General features: G+C 55.6%; 1 protein-coding gene across 12 annotated transcripts in view; it reads left to right on the top strand.

Annotated features, from left to right (window-relative positions):
- Positions 1-14,267, top strand: part of PTK2 (protein tyrosine kinase 2) — a 247,182-nt gene extending 232,915 nt beyond the window's left edge. For all 12 annotated transcript variants that reach the window (XM_059395226.1, XM_059395223.1, XM_059395224.1 and 9 more), the window contains 5 exons: positions 3,235-3,274; positions 3,603-3,709; positions 8,273-8,428; positions 9,864-9,944; positions 12,979-14,267. In XM_059395226.1, the coding sequence (XP_059251209.1) occupies positions 3,235-3,274; positions 3,603-3,709; positions 8,273-8,428; positions 9,864-9,944; positions 12,979-13,191 (597 nt within the window). In that variant the 3' untranslated portion in view covers positions 13,192-14,267. The remainder of the gene's footprint in view (positions 1-3,234; positions 3,275-3,602; positions 3,710-8,272; positions 8,429-9,863; positions 9,945-12,978) is intronic.
- Positions 14,268-23,896: the final 9,629 nt, after the last annotated feature.

The raw sequence follows: 23,896 nt of genomic DNA, 5'->3' as shown, positions 1-23,896 counted from the left end.
GGGAAGTGCCTGAAACTCTCTTTAAAGAGCTGGCTTACGGTTATTCGAAATACGTTTAAAGCCTGCTAGAAATATTCCCTAATCTTTTAGGGAGAGTAGTTTAAGTCATTTCATTAAGATTTCCATTAGCAGAAGTTTGAGTAAAATACAAGCAGATTTCTCGAAACGTGTAAAGAAGTTTCCAGGACAGGAGAGAGGCTGGAGCCACCATGTGGCGGAGCTGTGGAGATAAAGCATCTGCCTCCCCGGGCTTCCAGGTTTACTTCCAAACACTCTTACTTGTGTGCCCAAGGCTGGGTCATCACCCAGCCCCGAGATGCACCGCGTGGAGTGACCTACCGGGAGTTTCTCTAACCTGTGCTGTGCAGTCCAGCTGCCCCTGAGATCTGGCCCCCGGAGTATGTGCTTGGTCACCCGCATGGGAAGATCTGACCCCTCCCGTCAGAGTGTGCTGGCGCGGTGGGCTCTGGTTCACGAGCACGAAGTCCCATCACCTGCCATTGAATGTTCCACACACACAGCTCCTTCCTTAGATCGAAAAGGTGAACTGCTAGTCCTCCTCACTTGGTACGACTGAGCCTCGGCGTGAAGGTAAACCCTGTTCAGGGGACTGGGATGTTCTGTTAGAAAAGGGAGGTGGTGTGGGTTTCAGTGCGTGGCAATAGCAGGCCCCCAGAAAGCACATGGACTGGGAGAATCAGGAAGTGAATCAGACGTGGATAGAAGGTTCTAGAGAAATGCTCCGTGGAGTGGATGACACGGGACAGGTCTGCTTGCGGTCTTGTCACCCAGGCCTAGGCAGCCTCGGAAGTGCTTAGTGCTGACGAAAAAGTACCTAGTGCTGCAAGGTGCTGTGCTGAGTGCTGTCCTCATGCCGCCTCCCTGAGACCCAGGCCTGTTGCCATCCGCACCCTACAAAGGGGTAAACCGAGGCTTATGGAAAACTTGCTCAAGGTGACCTGTCTCTGTGCCAGACCCCTGCCTGTGCACCGGCGAACTCGATGGCTCCCTGCGAGGGGTGTGGTTCAGGTTGTGGTCGCTTCCTGCCAGGAGGCCGGTGACACACTGTGACCGTTCTGCTCTTCCCTCTCCTGGCCTGTGCTAAATTGAGGGAACAGTCTGACTTGGCCTGCTTCTTGAAATGCTCCAACTTAACATTTGGAAAATGGGCCGTGGCTTCAGGGAGAAGTCGTTGAACTGTTCAGGGCTCTGGTTTTCTGATAATACACCTCATCCATGTGCCTGGGTGGGGGCGGGGGTCGTCACAAGGTGAACCTGCTGTCAACATCCATATTATTTTGAAAATCCAAATGGTTTTCGCTTTTCATGCAAGTTGATGGGGTCAGGTTCCAGTAGCCAGGTATTATGGCTTGTTCACTAGCTCTTGCCTACTTCAAATCGAGTCTTCTTCGAGGTCCAGGGCCAGTAGCTAAATAGGCCGGAGGACAGAAGGCAACCGACTACACACATCCGTCCGACTTCTGCAAGTAGGGACTCGCCCGTGCCTTTCCTCCCAGAGCGACATGTAGAATGGCCTAACAGTGCATCATGCTGAATCAATCCAGAATGTCCTTATGATAGAATTTTCTAGTTAGTTGAATTTTCTTATAACCTGGGTATCAGCCAGAAAATTCTTTGTGTTTGAAGTCTTTTTAAATGTGCACATTTTACTGCCTGGATCAGTGAGCACAGCCCAGCTCACGGACTGCTCCGCTGCAGGCGGTTGGCCATGTTTCCTGGGGTTCTCCCAGCCCACTTACCCTCCACCTCCCCAGGCCCTGGCTCCTCCCATGCTGTTTGCCCCTCCTGGGGGACCCCCATCTCTGGGCCACTCTCCTCCCAGATTTCTTCATGGCTTCCCCCACCCAAGTCCCCGTGTGTGCCAAGGTCACGTTCTCAGAAGGCCTGATCTTCCCAAGACCTGCCGTGTCCTCCCCTCTCACCCCACCCCGTGTTCCTTTGCCACCAGGCTTGGCGACATGCTGTCGTGTGCACCTGCTGTCACTGTGCTGCCTGTGTTACACTGGCCACTCCATGGGCAGGGGTGGGAGGGCGCTTGTTCTGTGTCCGGAACAAAGCAGGTGTTCGGCAACTGTCAGGTTGGCTAGGCTGGCCAGGGAGAGCTGCACCGAGTCAGCGGTAAGGAGTCCTCATCCTTCACACTAACCGGCTCTAGCGTCTGGGAGCCTCGAAGCTCGGCTGTGAAAGTGTGGGGACAGCTTGTGCGCTTCCGGCCGGGGAGCGGTTTTAACCGTGTGCGCGCTCCGTCCTCGCGTTTTACAGAAGTGCGTCTCTTCACGGCAGAAAGTAGAGCACCTGGAAATATATATATATTTTTAGCTAGTTTATTATTTTAAATTAAGCAAGGTAAGTCTCTTCAGAAGTAGAGTATGTTTCGTTTTGTTTAGATTTTATTTATTTACTTATTTGACGGAGAGAGACAGGGAGGGGGGAGCACAAGCAGGGGAAGCAGGGGAGGGAGAAGCAGGCTCCCCACTGAGCAGGGAGCCTGATGTGGGGCTCGATCCCAGAACCCTGGGATCCTGACACTTAACGACTGAGCCACCCAGGCACCCCTAGAATGTGGTTCTAAAGAGCTTTCTTTCCGTTTAGTTGCTCTAGAATAGGTTGTTTGCAGAGCGCAGCTGGGACAGCCCACGGCAGAGCGGCCTCCAGGGGGACAGCCTTTGTCCCGCACCCGGGGTGGGAGTCCTGGGCTCGCGCTTTGGCTTGTTCCCACACACGGGCTTGGGTGACAGTGACAACATAGGCATCCAGAATGCCCCAGTGCCACCGAGCCTCCCATGATCACTGTCCCGACTGTACCCCTCCCTGTGAGGAGAACATCCTGGGGGCTGTGAGGCAGCTTCCCCAGCAAAGGACGCAGACGCCGCAGAGGCCTGGATTTCACACTCCTGGGACGTGAACTGGCGGCACCCGTGGGTGTCATTTTTTTAAAGGAAATTCTAAACTGCCTGTGACGACTCCCGTCCATGTTCCCATACCGTCCCACACTTGCTTCTGTCAGAGCCCTCTTCCCACAGCTGCTGGCATTCTAGCGGTTTTAAACCCCCACCCCCAGTGAGGCCTCGAAGGCAGCCCCCCATTGTGTGGGTCTTTGAACCCAGCATTTCACACACACGTGCGTGCGAGGGCACGGCAGGGGGGGGAGGGAGGGAAGGCCGCCCCCGCGGTGTGGGCTGGCGGGCTCACCGAGCTCTGCTTTTCCCACAGACTGGAAACCAGCACATCTATCAGCCTGTGGGGAAACCAGGTAAGTGAAGGAACGAATTATCAAGAAGCTTTTATGATTTATTAAAGGGAGCAGGTTTTAAACGTGTGGAGTTTCTTAGCATTAGAACACCTCATGATTTTTTAACACTTTTCCCTCCATGGGCCAAAGCAAGTATGATGTTTACTGAGCTCAGCTGATGGCTGGAATATTGGAGAACAGAGCTCCCTGCTCCAGCACATCAGGGACGCCTCGGTAGCGTGCCCTGAGAGGAGTGTCTCTGCGGTAACGGGACTCGTGCTGGGCGTCGAGGGGGTGTTTCTGTTCCGTGTGATCGTGCTGCGCTTAACGGACGCTCCCCATTCACCAGATCCTGCAGCTCCGCCAAAGAAACCGCCACGGCCTGGGGCCCCCGGTCACCTGGGCAGCCTTGCCAGCCTCAGCAGCCCCGGGGACAGTTACAACGAGGGTGTCAAGGTAGGCATCTGAGCCCAAGCTCTGCTCAGGGCTCTGTGGGGCCTCTCCCTCTGGGGTCAGTGATCTGGAACCAGCACTGGGGCGGAAGGAACAGAGCGGCGCTGCTGCGGGTCCCAGGCGTCCGTCTGCTCGGGCTCCACACTCCTCCGAGAGTCAGGGACAAGCTTGATGGGAGCATGACCTGCCTGGTTTGCTTTCACGTGATAGAGTCTCGGGTCTCAGTTAGAGCCCAACTTCTAGATAGGGTTTCCTCTTATCAGACAGAATGTTCTTTGGGAGTGAAGTGCTGGGATGGCTTTAGTAAATCCAGATGCCTCGGGAAAGGAGCTCTTCTGTGGGCTCACTTTGCTCTAAAGTGTGTCCGTAGGGCTCGGTGGAAAACGGCCACCACGTTCCACCTGGGGCAAGGCCAGCATTGATAGTGGCGGCACGGACCGCGCGCGGCCAGCCCTGGGGACGGGCGTGCCTGGGGGGGAGCGTGCGGCTCAGGCAGGGATGGCCACAGTCGCTACTCGCCTCGGGAACGCCGCCCTGCGGTGCGTCACCGCTCCTGGCTGCCCCCCACCCTGGCCTCCGCTGCCCCTGCCACGTTGGCCTCTGGGTCCCTCGGAAGCAGCGCTCCTCCGCGAGAAGCAAAGGCAAGGGTTCTCTCTCTTGCCCATTTAATGAGAGGATCTCTCTGCTCTTCTTTGAGAGATCAGTCAATTCTCAAAATATGTCTTATTTCTTAATTCTGATATACCTTTTTTGTACATTTTAGTATCTCTAAAATCAGGGTGACGTGTTGGTTTAATTGACCACTTTTTTTTCTTAGAGGAGGTTAGAAAGGTGCCTCCTGCATCGGATTGGGTCATAAATTATGGTAACGATGTTACTGGTTAAAAGCAACTTTGTCTCACTACTAACCGGGCTCCTGGAGTGCCTCCCTGTAGCAGGTGCTGTGACGCTGTGACGGAACCTGTCCTCGCGTTAGCCTCACAGGATTGCCAGTGGCAATATTGTTCCCACTTTTCACACGAGACAGCAGGGTTCACAGAGGTGAAAGGGCAGAGTCAAGATTACAGGCTCCCCAGCTGAGCTAGCATTTAGCGAGCTGGCTGGGGGTTCCCAGAGAGAAGAGAGGAGGCTCTAGGTGGAGAGAAATGCCATCTCTGGCCCAGAGGGGCGGTGAGCAGGGAGTGAACAGGCTGGCCCTGGATAGACCCAGCTGCCCCCTGAGGGGTGCAGCCCAGGCCCCACTGGGCCAGAGGCACCCCTGCTCTGAGTGCCACTGGTCAGCACCCCTGGACACCAGAGCACTGGTCTGGAACTCGGCCCGGGGCCTGGCATCTGGTGGCCCCCAGCTCGGGGGAGCAAAGGGGGGGGAACATAGCCCTTCCTAATGGGGTTTCTTGGCATAAATTTAAAAAGGGAAGAGGGAGAAATTAGGTTAATGAAGTTTGTCATTTACATGAGCCACAAGAGCAAATTTTTAAAATGGCTTGTATTATAAGGAAAAACTAACCTGAGAAACGCTCAGATACCAGCTTAGAATGTGATGTGTGTTTGCCGGTACGTTTGTAATAGCATGAATGAATGTAATTGGAAAATCCCCTCAAGGAGGGTGTTAAGCAAGGAGAAATCATGATGGATACAGCATACTTACCTAAAGTGCATGTTTTTAAGATTTTATTTATATGAGAGAGAAAGCATGAGGGGGAGAAGGTCAGAGGGAGAAGCAGACTCCCCACAGAGCTGGGAGCCCAATGCGGGACTCGATCCCGGGACTCTGGGATCATGACCTGAGCTGAAGGCAGACGCTCAACCAACTGAGCTACCCAGTTGCCCCATAAAATGTATTAAGCAACGTTTTCTTTGATAGTAAGTATGAAGCAGAGGTGCCTGGGTGACTCGGTGGTTAGGTGTCTGACTCTTGATCTGAGGGTCGTAAATTCCTGGGGTTCCATGCTGCATGTGGAGCCTACCTAAAAATAACAATGATAATAAGTATGAAGTCTGTGTTTCTAGTTCTTTCTTACCCTTCTGTTCCGTAGAGCTCACTGACTTCAGCCTCAAAGAACAATTCCAGTTTAACACAGACGTGCTGGTCTCTAGGCGTGACTCAAGTTCATCCAGATAACATTAATCAGAAGCCCATCTGGGTTTCTCCTTGGTGAATTTGTCTCATTTCTGGATTGCTTGAAGCACCGCCGAAGTGGTTGGAACTGTGTGTGTCTCCGGGGCGTGGCGCTCTACCCCAGCTGCCTGCCAAGGAGCCTCCAAGTTGGCAAGCCCCAGGAAACAGGAAACTACGCTTTGGGTTTGGGGGTGTTACTGTGCAGAGTGGCTGGAGGCACTGGGACAGAGCTTCTGTGGCCCGCCCAGAGCACACACAGAAGAACAGAAGCTTTAACTAGATTAGCATAAGGCAGCCTTTGCCTCCAGGAGCCCCGAATGGCCTCGGGTCTTCCTGATGGAGCCCCACCTGTGGCACCTGCTGCGGAAGCTGGGCCTCTGTGTCGGGCCAGCCTGAAGTGGCACATCGTGCCGAGTTCGTCACAGGGCCATGTGTGACTCTTGGCGGAGAAAGGGAGAGACAGGGATGTCCTCTCTTGAGTGAAGTGGTAGGAGTGATCTCCCTCTTTCTAATGCAGGGACACTCACTGTGGAAGGTTGGACTTGACATTTAAAATTCTGCTGAACTCCTATACCAAAGGCTACACCTGTTTCAGGCAGAGCCGAGGAGGGGGCAAGAGAGCTGCCTTTCCCCAGTTAACTTGGTCTTTTAAGTTACGAAAGGGTGGTCTTGGTGGAAACTGTAGAGGAAAAAACATTAAATAAAACTTCTAAGTTTGAAATAAAGGAGCTTGAAAGGTAAGACTTGGCTCAAAAGAAGGGTTGTTTTCTTTGTTCTGTTTTTGTTTTTAAACTAAGCTCCTGATGCCTGTACACACTCAGCCTGAAGCCAGGGATCTTGTATTGCGGGCTAGCTAATGGCAAGGCCTGCTTCCGAGGACACCAGGGGCTGGGTGTGGGGCGCGGGGCGGGACAGTCTCTCCCGGTGGCCCAGAAGCCCGAAGGGCAGTTCCCAGGCATGTCAAGCGCATCTCAAGGCCTCTTCTCTCTGAGGACCCCTAACGCTTGCTTCTCGCATGGCCACTGGGTTGTCCCTCTCGGGCTTTGCATATTGTTGTCGTCATTTACTTCCTGAAGACAAGCGTGGCGCGTGGCAGGGCGCCGGCACCTTGGACCGAGCACCCGGCTGTGGTGCCTGGATGACCAGGGAGCCGAGGGGTGGCTCCCAGGCAGGCTCAGACTCGCTCCTTTTGGTGCTGCTCGTGTGTTTTTGTGGGTTTTGTCTGCTGCCTTTATTAATACTGTTTTTCTTTTTTCCCTTTCTCTGATAAATTTCTCTAACTTTTCCTCACCTCCCGTTCAACAATAGCCATGGAGGGTAAGCACATGATGTCTGTGTGTCTGTCCCACTCCTTCACTCCTGGTGCTCTGCATGTGACTCTGGGGCAGAAATCAGGAAGCCTGGGGAGGGCACCTTGGCTTGGCCTGTCCCCAGAGACAAGGTCTTTACTTGCCAGAGAGTGAGGCATGAGCCTCTGTGCAGGGACTGACTTCCTGTCCGTGGCTGTCTCGAACCAGACTTGAACACTGGGCTCCAGGTTCCTCGGACAGAGTCAGAGGTTCAGAGTGGGCACCTAGGAGTTTAGGCTGAGCGCTTGTCCCCAGACCCATCGGCAGACAGCCGCGATTTTGTACTGCACTCTGGTTCCCTTAAAATAGACACGGACAGCCCTTTCTGTGCCCAGTGTTACCCATGTGACCTTTGAGATGCCGTTGGACACGTTCCGTGGGCCGGGTGCTCACCAGCCTTCAGTGCTCGGCTTCTCGTGGGTGACTTCGGTCGGGGTCTCTGTGCCGGGTGCTGGGGTGGGCGTGTGCCCAAGAGCTCCTTCAGGTCCCCCTTGCCCCAATGGCCCAGTGACGAGCCAAGGCCCAGCCACAGGCGTGTGCACCATGGGGTTCCTGGCGACACTGCTAACGCCCTCGCTCCTGCAGCGCGGTGCAAACAGTCGGGTCTGCTTCACGAGGCTCGTATCTGTCCTCTTGTTTCAGTCGTGAAAGGAACACACGTGTCCCTGATGTGGTCTGAAGGCGGCTACGCCGAGCCACATAACTAAGCAGGATTAGAGTCCTAACACAGGACGCTTGAGCCCCCAGCCAGCTTCCTGTGAAATCGCAGACGCAGACTACATGAACTCTCTCTCTCGGTGGATGATTCTGGGGGGCCTCGAATCACTGCTCTGAAAGAATCTGGGGCTTTTAATGTCATGCGTGTGATTCCACTTCCTTTCCTTTAACTGAGCTCAAAGTCACAAAAAACGATTGCCTGGTTCACTTGTCCCTCGGATGAATTACTTGACTGTCATCCTCCCCATGAGCTGTATCCCTACAGACAAGCCAATCAATTGCGATCAGCTCTGATCTCTTTTAAAGACCCCCTCGAACCCGGCCGCGGTGAGGTGCCACCACCTTGTGGCCACTGGGGGCGTAACAGCTTCTGTGTTGCAGCTTCAGCCCCAGGAAATCAGCCCCCCGCCCACTGCCAATCTGGACCGGTCCAACGACAGGGTGTACGAGAATGTGACGGGCCTGGTGAAGGCTGTCATCGAAATGTCCAGCAAGATCCAGCCAGCCCCACCAGAGGAGTACGTTCCCATGGTGAAGGTAAAACCCACCCCTGCGTCCTGAGGAAATGTTAAAATCATGGAAGCCGCGGGTCAGACCCGATGCTTCCAGACTTGAGCGTGAAGGTACCGCACATGCCCGAGTTAAGTCTGACCAAACCAGCATCCCAGCCCTGGTGCTTGGGGCAGCGCAGGCTTTAACAGTCCCTGCTCACGCTTAGGGTCGTGCATGAAAAAATCGAGCAGCGGGATGGCGTCACCCCAGGCTGTGGTGTGATGCCGTCGCCGTGAAGTGTGAACATGTGCAGACCGGTGCTGTGTGTGCGCCTTCGGGACATGTGGCTCTGCTGCAGGAGCACCAGCGCTCAAGGAGAGCACTTGACCTTCACGTGCCGCCCGGGGGAGGGGGGCGGGGGACGCCATGGAGAGGGACGTCGAGGGATTTATCTGTTCTGTTTTCTTCCGCTGAGGGGCAGGTGCATATGTGCTCACAAAATCTTTTTAATAAGGGCAGAAAGAGAAATGAAAATACTCAACACCAGTTTCACCTTTCCACGCTGCCTGGCGTCCCGGAAGGAGTGCCGACAGCTCTGAGGGAGGCTAGGTGCCCCCGGGACAGGGTCCACTGGCGTGTGCCAGCTCAGGGGCTCTGCAGCTCAAAGGGTGCTATGAAGCTTTGCTTTCAGCCTCTATTTCTGGAACATACCCTTGAACCCACTTTTTTTATATATATATATTTTGTTATTTATTTGACAGAGACACAGAGAGAGAGGAAACACAAGCAGGGTGGGTGGGAGAGGGAGAATTTGTATTCCCACTGAGCAGGGAGCCTGATGTGGGGCTCGATCCCAGGACCCTGGGACCATGACCTGAACTGAAGGCAGAGGCTTAGTGACTGAGCCCCCAGGTGCCCCACTGAACACACTTTTTTAAAGTGTGGTAAGATAGACCGAATGTAAAATGTACCATCCTTGCCACCCGTCAGCCCGCCACGGTGTTACCTACGATCACATTGTTAGAGAACTAATCTCCAAAACTCTTCTCACCTTGCAAACAGCGGCGCCCCTTCCCCCGTCCCGGGCGCCCCATCTGCTCCCTGTCCCCGTGAACACGGGGCCTCCAGGATGCAGAGTTGAGAGGGGGAATGGTGTCATCCTGTATCTCTCCGTTGGGGATGGGCTCATGTCCTGAGCACAGTGTTGGGCAGGTTCGTCCACGCCGCCACAGGTGTCAGAATGTCCCTCTCTTTAAGACCGACTCCCATTCCGTCAGGGACCAAACTGAGCGTTCTGAGAACCCCGTCTTTGGGGAAATGCCTGATCACTTCAGATCAGAGTCAGTACTGAGGAAAAGAAGTTCAGTAATTTTCTTTCAAGTGTTGGGAACGAGACAGCCCCGTAACAGAGAGGAGGCTTTGCTCCTGGTGTGAAAGCCCTTTGCGCGTGTTCTGATCCCTGGTGTGGCTTGTCTCCTAGGAAGTCGGCCTGGCCCTGCGGACATTACTGGCCACCGTGGACGAGACCCTTCCGGTCCTGCCAGCCAGCACTCACCGAGAGGTAGGACCTGGCGCTGACGGAGCGGCCGGGACACGGCCCGGGCTCGGGGCTGGCTGGGGTACTCCAGCTGCTCGGAAATCACGACCTCCCAGCCTGGGGCCTCGCGTGCGACGCGCCCACCGGCTTGAGGCCCTGCGCCGTGGAGGCAGGGTGGAGCGGTACCCGCTGGGCTGGTTAGATCCACGCCCCCGCTGCCTGCTCCTAAGCTGGGGGCGGTGGGTGCCCGAAGGACGGGAGGCTGTGGGACGGCGGGGAGCGCGGGTGCAGAGCTGGGTGCGGGCCAGACCCTCAGCACCACCTCAGGTAGGGGCCGGAGGACAGTGGAAATGAGCTGAGAGAGGCGGCCGGCCCTCCTCCCGTGAATTTTCTGAAAAGATTATAGTTTGGGAAACGATGCTGGTTTCCCAAATGAAGCAGTGACAGAAAGTGCCTTAAAACTTGCATTTTAAAATTGTTTTGAGGAATTCAAAGTTGACCCAAAATACTGTCTCTCGGCGATAATCTCATTTTTGCTATTTTTGGCCATTTTGCATCATGTGCTGACAAACAAATGAGCAGACACACACACATTGTTTTACGAATGCTCCCAGCCATGCCGGTTTCCGGGGGTGCTCCCCGGCCTCCAGAAGTGTGCAGCCCCCGGGCCACACGTGCACACGCAGCTGTGTCCTTTGGAGTCCGGGGTGGCCCTGGTGCGGCTCCCCCTTCCCGCTCCCCTTCCCTCCTGCTCCTGCGTCCACTCTCCTACCGTCCAGCCCTGCAGCCCAGCGGGGCTCTTCTCCTGCGTCGTCTTAGTGTCTGTTTGAAGTGATGCCAAACTGAAAGAAAAATTGGGAGAACCGTGCGGCGAATTCCCGCACGTCCTCAGCCCGGTCTTGCCGGCTTTGAGCATTTCCCACGCTCTGTCTCTGTCTACACCCGCAGCCTCGTTCTCTGAACCAGGTGAGAGTAGGTCACGTGTGTCAGGCTTCTTACCCTCCGTGTTTCTGTTCATTTCTCCCATCAGGAGGCTGTTCTCTGATCTGGAGGGTTTGGACAGCTGGGCCGTCTGCACCCCTGCCCGGTCCGCTTGGGCAGTGTGTCCAGTTGCCTCACCCTCTAGTTCAAGGCCAGCAGGGCTGCATGTCCTGCCCAACCCCACACGCCTGACTGGTAATCTGCTTTGGCCTGGATCAGGTCCTTCTGACTCTTGTCTTTCCGCCGCCAGCATTTTGGAAGAATATGGCCGGTTACCCGACAGTGTTTATTCCCCAAGTGGGGTTGAGGGGTGTTCTGCAATGATTGAGGTTTCCTGCCGATCAGATGGAGGCTGAGTGCCCCTTGGGACTTGGCGTCTGAGGCTCCTTGTGGCCCGGTGATGCCCATCTCGATGGACCTGGCCTGGCACCCCTCCACGCTGCCTTTGTAAAGGGCATCCGTTCACCTGCACAAAACCACCGGAACCATTTTGGAAAATGCCTGACTGCTTGCTTTGTGGAATTGTAGATTTCTAGCTGGTTAGGATGTTAGCTCAGTCCTCTGCTTCATTGGGACTTTAATTGATCTTCAGATTTTTCAGAATTTTCAGAATTTTTCAGCCAGAATTTTCCAAACAGTAGAGAAGTTCCATATGCCAGAGATAAGAAAATCGTATCCTAACAAGTAAATGTTTTGGCGAAACCATTTCAAAAATATTCCTTTAGCTGATAAAGCCTGACATAAACTCTCCATCTGCCCTGATTCTTCTGCACAGCTCGCGCTCCCATACATATCTGAACTAAGGAGAGGAGCTTTCTTTGATCTGCCCCCCTCCTTCCCCCCCACGTGCGCCCTCAGAGAGCAGCCCATCCTCCGTCCCCTCTCACAGCTGCCGCGGAGGCCACCGGCCACCCTGCTCCCCCAGTCCCGGCTCCTCCTCCCCTGCACTGAATGTGGCTGACCCCCGGGGCCGCATGGGCGGCCATCACGCACGCCTTCCAGAACGCAGCTTCTCTGGGGCTCTGCAGCACGTGCACAGGTCGCTGTCCGGTGCGTCTGGCTCTGTGCTCTCGGTGGGACCTCAGCCGGGCAGTGGATGCCTGCCTCCCGCAGGACACGGCTGCTCCCGGCTCGCTTCCGCGGTCGGCGGGACCACGCACTGGCTATGCCTGTGCCTGGGAGCCCCACGCGCCCACGCACACGGACGAGCAGCCACCCGCCCACGTCATTGTGTCGCAGCCTGGGCCTGGCCTCTCCGTCCTCACTGTCCCCGCACCCTCATCCCTCGGTTCCCACAACAGCCTCTGAGCTGCCCTCTCTGCCTCTGGCTTTCCCGCCCCTCCATTCCGCGTCCACACTTTGCCGCCAGCACGCTCTTTCTAGAACACCCGTGTGGAGGATGGTGTTCCCATTCCCCAAAATCTCTTCAGCCTCCCCACGGGCACGGTCAGCAGGACAGAGGTGACTCGGCGGGGCCCGTGAGGCCCTCCTCAGACGAAGCCAGCCTCCTCATACAGTCGAGGCCAATTTCAAACAACTTCCCCTCAGAACAAAGGGGGATCCTGGTCCTGTCGTGGGATTCGTCCCGGTGTGTTCGAGGGAGGAGTTGTGCGCGGTTTCACACTCGGCTGAGCCCAGGTGTGTCTGACGCACTCGTGTGTTTGCACACCGAGGGCCTCGTGTGTGTGCGCTCGGCAGTAAACGTTTCTGCTTGAACAGATGAGGAAGGTTCTGAGACGCACAGGCAGAGGGCTGACCCTCAGGGTGGCCTCTTCTGGCTCCACGGCCCTGCTCCCACTTCCCAGCAGTTTGGGGTCGCCTCTCACCCAGGAGAAGGGGTGTGAGCCTGAGACACGGTTGTGAGTCCAGAGCCGGGTGTCTCTGTCAACTGGCAGCTGCCGCCTGGTCGACCTCAGCAGCTCTCCTGCTGCCCCCTCTGATGGGAGGGCCCTGGGCCTCGTGGCCTCCGAGGTGCCACCACACGGCAATTGAAGGGGAAGAAAGCTGCTTCTCCGGGCGGTGCCCGAGGAACAGTGGACGCGACATTCCTCTCCTGACCTCTCTCTCGCCCTTGCAGATCGAGATGGCCCAGAAGCTGTTGAACTCCGACCTGGGCGAGCTCATCAACAAGATGAAACTGGCTCAGCAGTGCGTCATGACCAGCCTCCAACAGGAGTATAAGAAGCAGATGCTGACCGCTGCGCACGCCCTGGCCGTGGACGCCAAAAACTTGCTGGACGTCATTGACCAAGCGAGACTGCGGATGCTCGGGCCCACGAGGCCGCACTGAGGGCGCTCTCCACGGACATTCTCCGGCCTTCCACCAGCATGAGGGGCCCCGGGTCCTCGGCCGCCGGCACGCGCCGCGCCAACGGCTGTGACTGACAGCTGGTTGAAAGCTCTTTCATTTCAATTTAACCACATTTGATTTGAGTTCAGTTTTTTTGTCTCTTTCTTTTCTTTCTTCTTCTTCTTCTTTTTTTTAATCATGGCGTTCAGAAAAGTCCAGGATCCAAAACGTGGCATTTTTCTGAAAATGAAAATTGTTCGTGAGACGCTTTTAAGAATCTTGAAGAACAGATGGTGTTCACGTTAGGGTGTTTCCGTGGAAGCGGCCCTGGCGGTGGTGTGCGGACCCGAACCAGCCCGGCGATGTGTTGGGAGGCGGGGAGACGGGGCGGAGAATGCCGGGAGACCCGAGGGGCTGGGAATTCTTCGGCGAGCTGCGGAGCCGCGGCCGGACTCCAGTCTCTGTTGGGAGAGCGTTCTTGAGTCGCCGTCTGCTAGCACCGCTTTAAGAGAAGGAATGTCAGAGCTATATTTTGAAGACTTGAGTCGTTTCAGAAAAAAGCAACCACCCTTTTGTCTTTCCTGCCTTTTACTTTCCTGTCGGATATGTGAAGATTTGGTTGGAAGCTAGCTGTAGAACACACTAAAAACCTTGTCTTTTTTCACCAGAATAATGTGCCAGTTTTTTGTAGCAATGTTACTTCTCTTGGAAGCAGAAATGCTTTGTACCAGAGCACCTCCGAGCTGCGCTGAGAAGAGGTTCTGGAACCAACCCTGTTTTCCAGTTTTATATAATTTATAAAGAAAGATTGAAGCCATGTTGACTCTCTCGCAGCCACTGGAGCTGACTAACCCTTCATCATGTCTGTCTTCCCAGCGGAGAATTAAGCAAAGCAGAGATTCGGTTTTCTTTTGATGTCCAGTTACACCATCCATTCTGTTAAATAATTTTGAAAAATATGCCCTCCCTTTAGTTTGTCGGGGGATATAAATTATTCTCAGGAAGAATATAATGAACCGTACAGTTACTTTGACCTATTAAAAAGGTGTTACCAGTAAAGTTCTTGGTGTAATTTCGTTTGGCTCCTTCAAACCATTTAAACTTCTTCAGGTCACTTGCCAGATAACGTACGGGAAAGCTCTCGATAATCACCAGGTTCTCTTTCTCTGTCTTCTAGACAAGTCCAGGATGTTACTGCGGGGGGATGGCCGGGGCAGAACAGCCTTTGCAGTCCGTCTCTGCTTATCACGTGCACAGTCAAGACAGCAATGATATTCCTCTCTGAGCCGTTCCCTCTGCGCCCGTGGGCTTCTCAGGAGCCTGGCAGCCTCGAGGAGCCGGCCCAGAGCCGGATCTCTTGCCAGGGCAGCGGTCAGCATACGGTTCCCTAGCCCAGCCCGCTCTGACCTGGCTGGAGTCTCTGAGCAGGCGCAGGCAGCACCGAGCCCCGCAGACGGGGACAAGCCGGGACCCGAGCTCCCAAGTGGAGGGCTGGAGGGGGTGGTTCCTTGTGGGCCTATAGGACATGGACTTCCTCAGAGAAGAAGCCCAGAGGGGGTTCCCCTGAGTTTCTCTCTCTCTCGGGTGCTCTGCAGCCTCTCGAGTCCCGGTCCCTCCCCTCTGCGGTGGCTGAGGACAAAATAAGACAGGCCCAGGGTAAGCAGCGACGCCACCACGCCCGCCACAGGGGCTTGCTGGTGGGCCGGTGTCCCTTGGGGGAGGAGGCGTCCAGCTGCCATGGGGTAAGAACCGCGGCCTCAGAGGGAGCGACTGCTCGAGACTGATACCCTCTGCCTCCGGATCGACTCTCCTCTACTGTGAACAGCCGCAGGTAGGTCTCGTGCGTCCTGTGAGTCACGCCATTTCGGTTGTGGGAACAGGCCCGCCGCTCGTGGACAGTGTCGTGTCAGCGCGCGAGCTGGCGGGCAGGTGCAGGACCGAGGGGCCGTCGGAAGGACCGTGAGGTGAGCTGACTCAGCCGTGTTCTCCTGCCGGTGACCACTGTCGGCGATCCACATGCGGCCTCTGAAAGTCGGTCGGTGTTGGGTCGGAGCGGCCCTAGAGGGAACCTCGCCCTGTGCACACACCCTCCCCCTCTGCCGCTCTCCAGCCATGGATTTTCTGCTTAATGTTGCCCAAATTAGAGCTTTATGTGGAGCAAAGAGCGCAGGTCGCTGCAGCTGGCTGAGCGTCTCTCCGGGGAGCGTGTCCTGGTCACAGGTGCCTGCACGGAAGCCAAACAGCGCTCACGCCCCAGGAGGTGGCGGGCGGCCTCCCTGTGGCTGCTCGAGGAGATCTAGTTCATGGACAGTAACTGGGGAGTCGCTGCGCTCCGTCTGCCGCGAAGCCCCGTCCTGCCTGGGTGCGGGCCGGCGCCGCCTGCACACACAGGAGCGTCTGGCGGTGTCTGTGTTGCACTGGCTCCGGCCGGGATCCACGGCGTGGCGCACCACCATTTCCCCGGGCACCTGCGGACGGGTGAGCGCCTGGCGTGCGTTCCTGTTATTAGTGGTGTTTCTGGATCTCATGGCAAAGTGTGTTGAGCTTAACCAGAAGGGGCCAAGCCGTCCACAGTGTGGCAGTGCCGCGCGCTGCTTGGGCCCGCCGCGTACACACCTTCCCGCAGCCGCACACGCCCTCTGGCCCTCGGTGGCTTCAGGCTCGGCGGCGGGCGGGTGTGCTGCTGGGCGGCCAGTGAGGTCGAGCACCTCTCCCTGTGCTTGGCGCCCCTCGCTGGCGGTCTCTGGGACGTGTCCGCATACATACGCGGCCCTTGTTGAGGGTGGGGTGGCCAGCGTCTGTTACTGGGCTCCGGGACTTCCTTACGTGTCCCGGATACTAGTCCTTCGCCAGATACTCGTCTTCCGTGTATTTTCTCCTGCTCTGGAGCGTGGCTGTTCATTTTCTTAAGTGGATTCTCCCTCAGAGTCTCCAGGCGCCTTCCGACGTCTGGGTTTCAGACTTTGGCCTCCAGAACTGGTAGAAAATAAATTTCCAGTTTGGGGTTCTTTATGGCAGCCCCAGGACACTGGTACCACCTCCAAATGCTTCAACGTGCATCTCCTGAGAGCAGGGGCACATACTTCTGTCCACACAGTATGAGCTCAGTAAAGGCAACGTCGTCTCTCACACAAGCCCTCGGCAACGTCCTTCAGGTCATTCTCCCCCACATCCAAAGTCCAGTCCGGAATCACGCCTCGCGCTTCCCTGTCCTATCTTTGGTGATTTCTGGGAAATTTGCAAGCTCTTTGTCAAACACAGCCATTATTAGAAATTAAATTATATACGCCTACAATTAAATTCTATTTTAAACGAAGATGGACACAGAAGTCAGCACTTCCTCGTCCTCACACGGTCTTACAGCCGTGCAGGTTCGCAGGACGGGTCTGTCGTTTGTGTCCGGCGGAAGCTCCACAAGTCTCTGCCTGCATCTGTTCGGTGACGTCACGAAATTGGCCGACGGGGGAGGGGCAGTAATTCCCCCAAGGAAATGGGCAAACGCTACACCTCGTGGCCTTTGCCCTGGGAACCTGCGCTAGGCGTGTGCCTGCACACCGCTGCCTGTTAATCCCCTTTGTCTGTTCTCACTGTGGTTTTGAAGAATACAGGCCAGTTTGGGACTGTGGCCACGTTCGGGTTTGCCTGGTGGTTCCTCTTCCTCAGGTTCGGGGTGGCCAGCGCCCTCCGTCGCGGCTGCAAGCCCATCCCGTGGTCGGGGTTCTGCTGCCTCCTCCTCCTCCCGGCTCCGAGGGTGACGTGGCCGGTGGTGGCGTCGAATGGAGCAGGAAGCTCAAGTCGCGCCCCCAGCATCCCGCGCATCGGAGCGAGCTCCAGAGAAGACAAGGCGGCCCCTGGGATCTAGCTGGACAGGCTGGGTGTCTGTCCCTGAATAAGGCAGAGTGGCTTTGCAGCAAGGGGACACCCCCCCCGCCCCAGTACTGCAAGGACCTCGGGAAAGTTTAAATGGACCCAGGAGTGCTGGTTTCCGGTCCTTCCCGCTTTACACGTTTTCCTGGGTGACGTGGAGTGCAGCTACACGCGGACACCTGAGCAGCGTTCTCGTGGGCGTTTCTGGAATGCCCCCACAGGATGTGGCTTCATGGAGCAGTGTGGGGCGCGCCCGCTGCCGCCACGCAGCCATACAGATGTGCCAGGACTTCCCCGGGCTCACGATGCAGCCGTTGTTGAAGGGCCTCCAGAGACGTGGCCGGGACACTGTGTCAAGCTCAGAAGCAAGGTGCTGGAGAAGGTCCTGCCCCTCGGGGGTCCACCGAGAAGGGGTGAGCACTGCAGCTTCTCCCCAGCACGGAGCCTCCTCACTGCTGTCACCGCGGGTCCTCAGTCCCCCCCCCCCCCCGAGCAGCACAGGATTTCACCGAGTTTCTGAGAAACAGGAGCACGCCTCGGGGTGAGGGAAAGGCCTGGTTCCCAGGCGGAACCTGCAGGACGCGGAGGAGCCTTCCCGGCCCTGCGGAAGGAGCCCCACCGTGTCCAGCCCTTGCGCCCTCCTCTGTGATGCCGCCGCCTTGGGTGTGTCCTCACAAGGCCCGCGCGCGTGCGCCTGTGTGCGGTGACAGGCGCCAGCCTGCGGGGCCCGGACAGCCGACGCCTCCGTGGTGCTGTGTGACAGACCGTACCGAGTGGAAGGGACTGCTGAAACCCACGGACTTTGTTCTACTAACGTCAGTGCCTGGAACAGATGTGTTCGTGTGCAGAGAAAACAGTAAGAAACACATAGGGATTGTGTGACAAACGCACCTCTTCTGTCTCTGTGAAGTTTAGTTTCTTTACAGATTTTCAGGCAAACAACTTAATGTTAACCCGAGACTCAAAGCCAATTAGGAATTGTAAAAATTATAGATACAGACACGTATTTTTTTAAACTAGACTCCACCCCCAGCATGGAGCCTCATGTGGGGCTTGAACTCACAACCCTGAGATTGTGACCTGAGTTGAAATCAAGAGGCAGACATGCTAAACTGACTGAGCCCCCCAGCACCCCTAAAAATTGTCTTTTAGATCGAGAAGGATAATGCCATTATGGTTGGTATTCAATGTTGCCCATATTTTTTTTGTAAAAACATTTTTCCTCAAATCGATACATCGATCACAGATAAGTCTGAAAAAGCATCTGGTGTCTTACTGTTTCTGGGACGGGACAGCTTCGTTCATGTCCGTCGCCTGCTGGACTCTTCCTTTTTCCAAAGCAGAGACCCCCCCCCCAATTTTCTGATAGCCTCATTTTTACGGTTGTGGCTCGCTGGATCAAAGCAGCTGAGTTGCATACAAGTTCAGTGTCGTTTCCTTCAAGAATTAACTTATCCTGGGGCACCTGGGGGGCTCCGTGGGTTAAGCCTCTGCCTTTGGCTCAGGTCCTGATCCCAGGGTCCTGGGATCGAGCCCCGTATTGGCTCTCTGCTCAGCGGGGAGCCTGCTTCCCCCCATTTCTCTCTACCTGCGTCTCTCTGCCTACTTGTGATCTCTCTCTCTGTCAAATAAATAAATCTTAAAAATAAAAAAAGAATTAGCTTATCCTTCTGGGCCTGAAATACAAGCCACACCTGGCCTCTGGCGGGTGGTTTGCACCCGAGTAAGGTCAGATCTCGTCGAGAGAACCGTCCTGAATACCGTGGGAGGCGCTGGGCATACGTGGGCCTCATCTTGCAACGGAACCGCCGTGTAACGCCCTCGGCCGTGTTCTGCACACGGCCACAGGGTGTGGACAGCGGGTCCTTTCCTGTTCCCGCCACTTGTCAGCTCAGAGCCTCTTTGTCCCTCCAAGGAGACTGAGCTGCAGCCGGTGGGACCGAGTCTCTCCTCAGGGAAGGAGCGCCCTGCGCCGGCCGCAAACTGACAGCCTGTCTGGAGGGTGCGAGACCCGCCTCCTCCCGCGCACAGCCTGGCGGCAGCGGTTTGGGTCCTTGTGCGCACACGACGGCAGGACACGAGAGCCTTTGGTGTCCACCGCAGGTCACAGTAACCCACCTCCCCTGTAGACAAAATGTACAAGTTAGGACGTTTCGTCTGCCTGTTCTCTGCTACTGTTTTCATTTGCATTAGATTCTTAAATTCAAACGAGTAGGTTGGCAGCGTGTTTTCACACGGATGAGACGAGGAAACATGTGGCTTTTATTTTTATTTTTTGAGAGAGAGAGAGAGAGAGCACACGCACATGCTGTAGGGACGGGGGCCGAGGGAGAGGGACTCTCCGGCTGAGTCCCCAGTGAGCGTGGGGCCCTGTGTCCAGCTCTGTGTCACAGCACTAAGACCATGACAGGAGTAAAACCGGGAGTTTAACCGACTGAGCCACCCCGGCGCCCCGCCCCCCGGAGTTCCTCTGCACCACCGGGTAAGCGTCACAGGACACCGTCTGTTCGCACGGCCGTGCGCAGGTGCTGGCGCGCTTCACATCTTTTCAGAAATGCCGTTGTAAGGGAGATTCTTAGGTTAGGGGCAAATGGACGATAGCTTCCTCCCTGCCTATGACTAGGGATTATGCGCTCCAGCTCCCTGCACACCTGGGACGATACACTACATCCGGCCGTGCACGGGGATTCTTACACACGACAGCCGGCCGTGCACGGGGACGGTACGCTACAGCCGACCATGCCCAGGGTTTATACACTACGGCTGACTACGTGCCAGGAATCCAGTAGTACAGTTGATCACGTACAGGGAATTCGGTGCTACCGTAAACATAGGCCATTAGATATGAACGCGGGCATGACCAGCATGTAGGTGAGGTCCTGGGAAAAGAAGGGATCACCAAGAAGCCCCAGGGAAGCCCACAGTAGGGGAGCGAGAGGATGCAGAGACATGCTGGCCTGTTAGGGGGACTGTGGGGTAGAGGTCAGAGTCCCAGAAGCTGGAACGGAGGCAGCAGGCAGGACGCTGTGGGCAGGACGATCCGAGGTGAGCCGCGCGTGGCAGTCTGCTGCTCGGTGGCGTAGGGTGCGCTCCAGCCACCAGCACCCGTAGCAGCGGCACCTGCTTTAGCTCACAGCCCCCCAAGAAGAACGATTCTCACCCCTTTTTCGGTTGAAGAAACTGAGTCACAGAGTTGTGCCCAGATCCGTTATAAGGCGAGGATACCAAGTTTACCACTTCTCTTCAACCTACTAGTGGAGCTCCAGCCAGAGCCAAGAGGCAAGAAAATAAAAGAAAAAAAAGAGGAAAGAGAGACGTAAAGCTGTCTCTATGGGCACATGACACGATCCTGTTTTAAAGGCTTTTTCCTTTAGAACACGCATATGCACAAACACAATGTTAAGGCAACAAGCAGGGGCACCTGGCTGGCTCGGTTTGTAGAACAGGCACGCCTTGATCCCGGGGTTGTATAGCCAAGCCCCCCAAAAGGTAATAAACAAATTCAGCAAATACATAAAGGACACATAGTTTACCCAAACCGTGGCTTATTACTCAGTCGTAAAAATAAGCGACATATGCCGCACCCAACCCAGATGACCGTTGGAAACATGATGTTGCAGAAGAAACCAGATACAAAAGGCCACATAACATACACCTCCGTGATGCTGTGATTTCTTTCTTTCTTTCTTTCTTTTAAGATTTTATTTATTTGACAGACAGAGATCACAAGGAGGCAGAGAGACAGGCAGAGAGAGAGGAGGAAGCAGGCTCCCTGCTGAGCAGAGAGCCCGATGCAGGACTGGATCCTAGGACCCCGAGACCAGGACCTGAGCCTTAGGCAGCGGCTTCAACCCCCTGAGCCCCCGGGCGCCCGATGCTGTGATTTCTAACAAGTGTCCGGTCTTCGTTGCATTCCTGGCACGGAGCTCTTAACACCCTCGGGATTTCCCAGGTGCACAGAGAGACAAACGTGTCTTTTGTACCCTTTCAACCACGCTTGACTTTATGCTAATGAGGTGACTTTCGGAAAGCCCCTAAGAAGGTGGGGGCTGGTTGTCGGGGGACCAACACCATGACTAGGGGGTTGGGACTGTCATCGATCATGTCCACACAGTGATGCCTCTATAAAAATCCCAAGGGAAGGGGTCAGAGAGCTTCTGGGTTGGAGGCGCTGAGGACATGCAGGCGCCGTGCCCCGTCCCACATAGCCTGCCCCGGGCGTCTCTTCCTTCCGGATGTCCCTGAGTAATTTCCTTGTAATAAACCAGTAAGTAAATGTTTTCCTGAGTTGTTCGAGCTGCGCCGACAAACGAGAAGGCAGGGGCGGACTGTCCGGCGGCGGGAGGGTCGAAGGCACAGCTGCTGGCGTGACGGGCATCCAGGGCATGTGGGGGGGCGTCCCGGGGACTGAGTCCTTCACCTGTGTCATCTGATGCTGTCACCGTTGCCTGGGAGGGAGGGGGAGCCCCACGCGTTTGGTGTCTGGTAGAGTGAACTATTCTGAGTGCTGTCGATGGTGTAAGGGAAAGCAGAAGTTACGTCCTTCACATCCTATTTATGGGGAAGGTCCGGAATAAGCAAAGCCATAGAAACAGCAGGTCAGAGGTCACCAGGGCTGGGGAGGGGGCGGGGGTGACCTCTTAACGGCTATGGGGCTTCCACTCGGGGGATGAAAATGTCCTGGAGAGGTAATGATGATGGTGTGTGACATCGTGAACGTTCCAAATGCCACCGAACTGGACACTTTAAAATGGTTAAAATGGTCAAATTTTGTGTCATGTGTATTATACCACAATAAAAAACATAATAACATTTTTAAAATTGAAAACATTACTTTTCCAGTTCCTTAGAAACCCCTTCCTGGGCATTTGCACATTTTTTTTACCCCGAGTCCCACAGCGTGCCCCGCAGACTGTTCGGCGGCCTGCTTAGTGACCTCGGACTTTGCACCTCGCCCAGCTTCCCCTCTCTAGGCACAAATTCACACTCAGTTTTCTCTGATGCACCCCAGAGAATGCTCTCCATCAGTTTGCAAGCCGGGAGCTCGTCGGAGACACGCAGTCCATCAGCGTCTGTGAGGAGGCCTCGATGCAGGGCTGCGGGAGCCGCCGTGGGGTCTGCGTGGGAGTCGAGTGCACACGCGGACAGGACCCAGGTCCCCACAGGCCCAGCTGCACAGCACAGCTGCGGTCTGGCCTCCGTGGCCTCTCCCCTCCTCCTAGACCCAGTCAGAAAATTGCCCCCCCAGTTCCCGGCAGCACCCCTGGACCACCCCAACCCCATTGTCCTTTCAACTACGGAACGTCAGTGCCTGCTGAGACACAGGTCACCCAGCTCTCGCGATGAGAAGCCCCGCAGTAAGGATTTGCAGGCTGAGTGTGTGTTTTCTTTAAAGCAGCCTTTCTGGGCGCCTGGCTGGCTCAGGGGGTTGAGCCGCTGCCTTCGGCTCAGGTCATCATCTCGGGGTCCTGGGATCGAGCCCCGCATCGGGCTCTCTGCTCAGCAGGAAGCCTGCCTTCCCCCTCTCTCTCTGCCTGCCTCTCTGCCTGCGTGTGATTACTGTCTGTCAAATAAATTTAAAAAAAAAATTAAAGCAACCTTTCAAGAATGTAACAATCGTTCTTAGCTCGTTGGCCAATGGAGTGTTGATCTTTTAAAATTATACTCAGACCATGTGATGCCCTTGTCGGTTATGGTCCAAGGCTTCCAGCACACTTGGAATAAAACATTAAAATTCACGCTCCTCCCCAGGGCCCGGCACAGCCTGGGATTGCCAGTTCCCTACGTCACTACAGAGGTGACGTCTCTCTGTCACCCTGACCTTGGCCACATGGGCCTGGAACATCCAGCTCGGACGGACCTGCCGGCCTTGGCTCTCACAGCCCGCTAGGCCCACTCTCAGCAGGAACGTGACCACCGTGATTGATTCTAGAACACCCCATTGCTTCCCAACACAAGCCCATACCCCAAGAGTCACCCGCCAGCAACTAGCCCCTCGCAATCACGAATCTACTTTCCACACCACAGATTTGCGTCTTCTGGGTCTCTCATGTAAGGGGACTCGCACGCGGCGTGCCCGGCTTACTCACTCAGCATCGTGTTTCGAAATCCATCCACACCGTCACACAGACCAGTACTTCTTTGCTTTCTGTCGCCAAACGGCGGTCCTTCGCATGGATGGACACATCTCATCAGCCGGCGGGTGCTTGAGCTGTTTCTACCTGCTTGTTTGTTTCGAATGAATCCCGCCGCTGTGAGCGTCCGCCTACGAGATTTTGTGCGGACTTCCAGGTTCGTTCGTCTCGGATATCTACGAGCAGGGGAATTTCTAGGTCATAGGACAGCGGACACTGTCCCAGGCTCGAGGGCTCCGGTCCCCCCATCTCCCCCGCGGCCTCACAGTGCTGCTAAGTCTCCCTGTTTTCCTCACGACCATCGTGGTGGTTGCCACGTGCTGTTCCACTGTGGTTTCGATCTGGGATTCTCCGTGCCTGATGGCGTTGAGCATCTTTCCACGTGCTGACTGGCTGTTCGTGGATCTGGTTCAGAGAAATCCCTGCCTGGGTTCTTTCTCCACACAGTCTCAGGCCCACATGTCCCCTGCTCGAAAGACCTTCCCGCTCCCGGGAGGTCCTACCCCCCACACCTACCCCCCCACACCACTGCTCTCTGGACAGCCCACACTTGTCCCTGTGCCTGTACCTCGTGGCTCCTGTGTCCTTGTTGAGTGTCTGACATTTCCACCAGGTTCTGGAGCAGAAACTTCTTAAATAAGAGAGTAAATGAATTCATTTTGGTAATTACTTAAATCAGGATGTATAACTTCATACACAAGTTT

Source organism: Mustela nigripes, chromosome 3, assembly GCF_022355385.1.
Source record: "Mustela nigripes isolate SB6536 chromosome 3, MUSNIG.SB6536, whole genome shotgun sequence".
Taxonomy (NCBI): Eukaryota; Metazoa; Chordata; class Mammalia; order Carnivora; family Mustelidae; genus Mustela; species Mustela nigripes.
The sequence above is the reverse complement of the archived record's forward strand: the minus strand, read 5'-3'. Positions and strand labels throughout refer to the sequence as shown.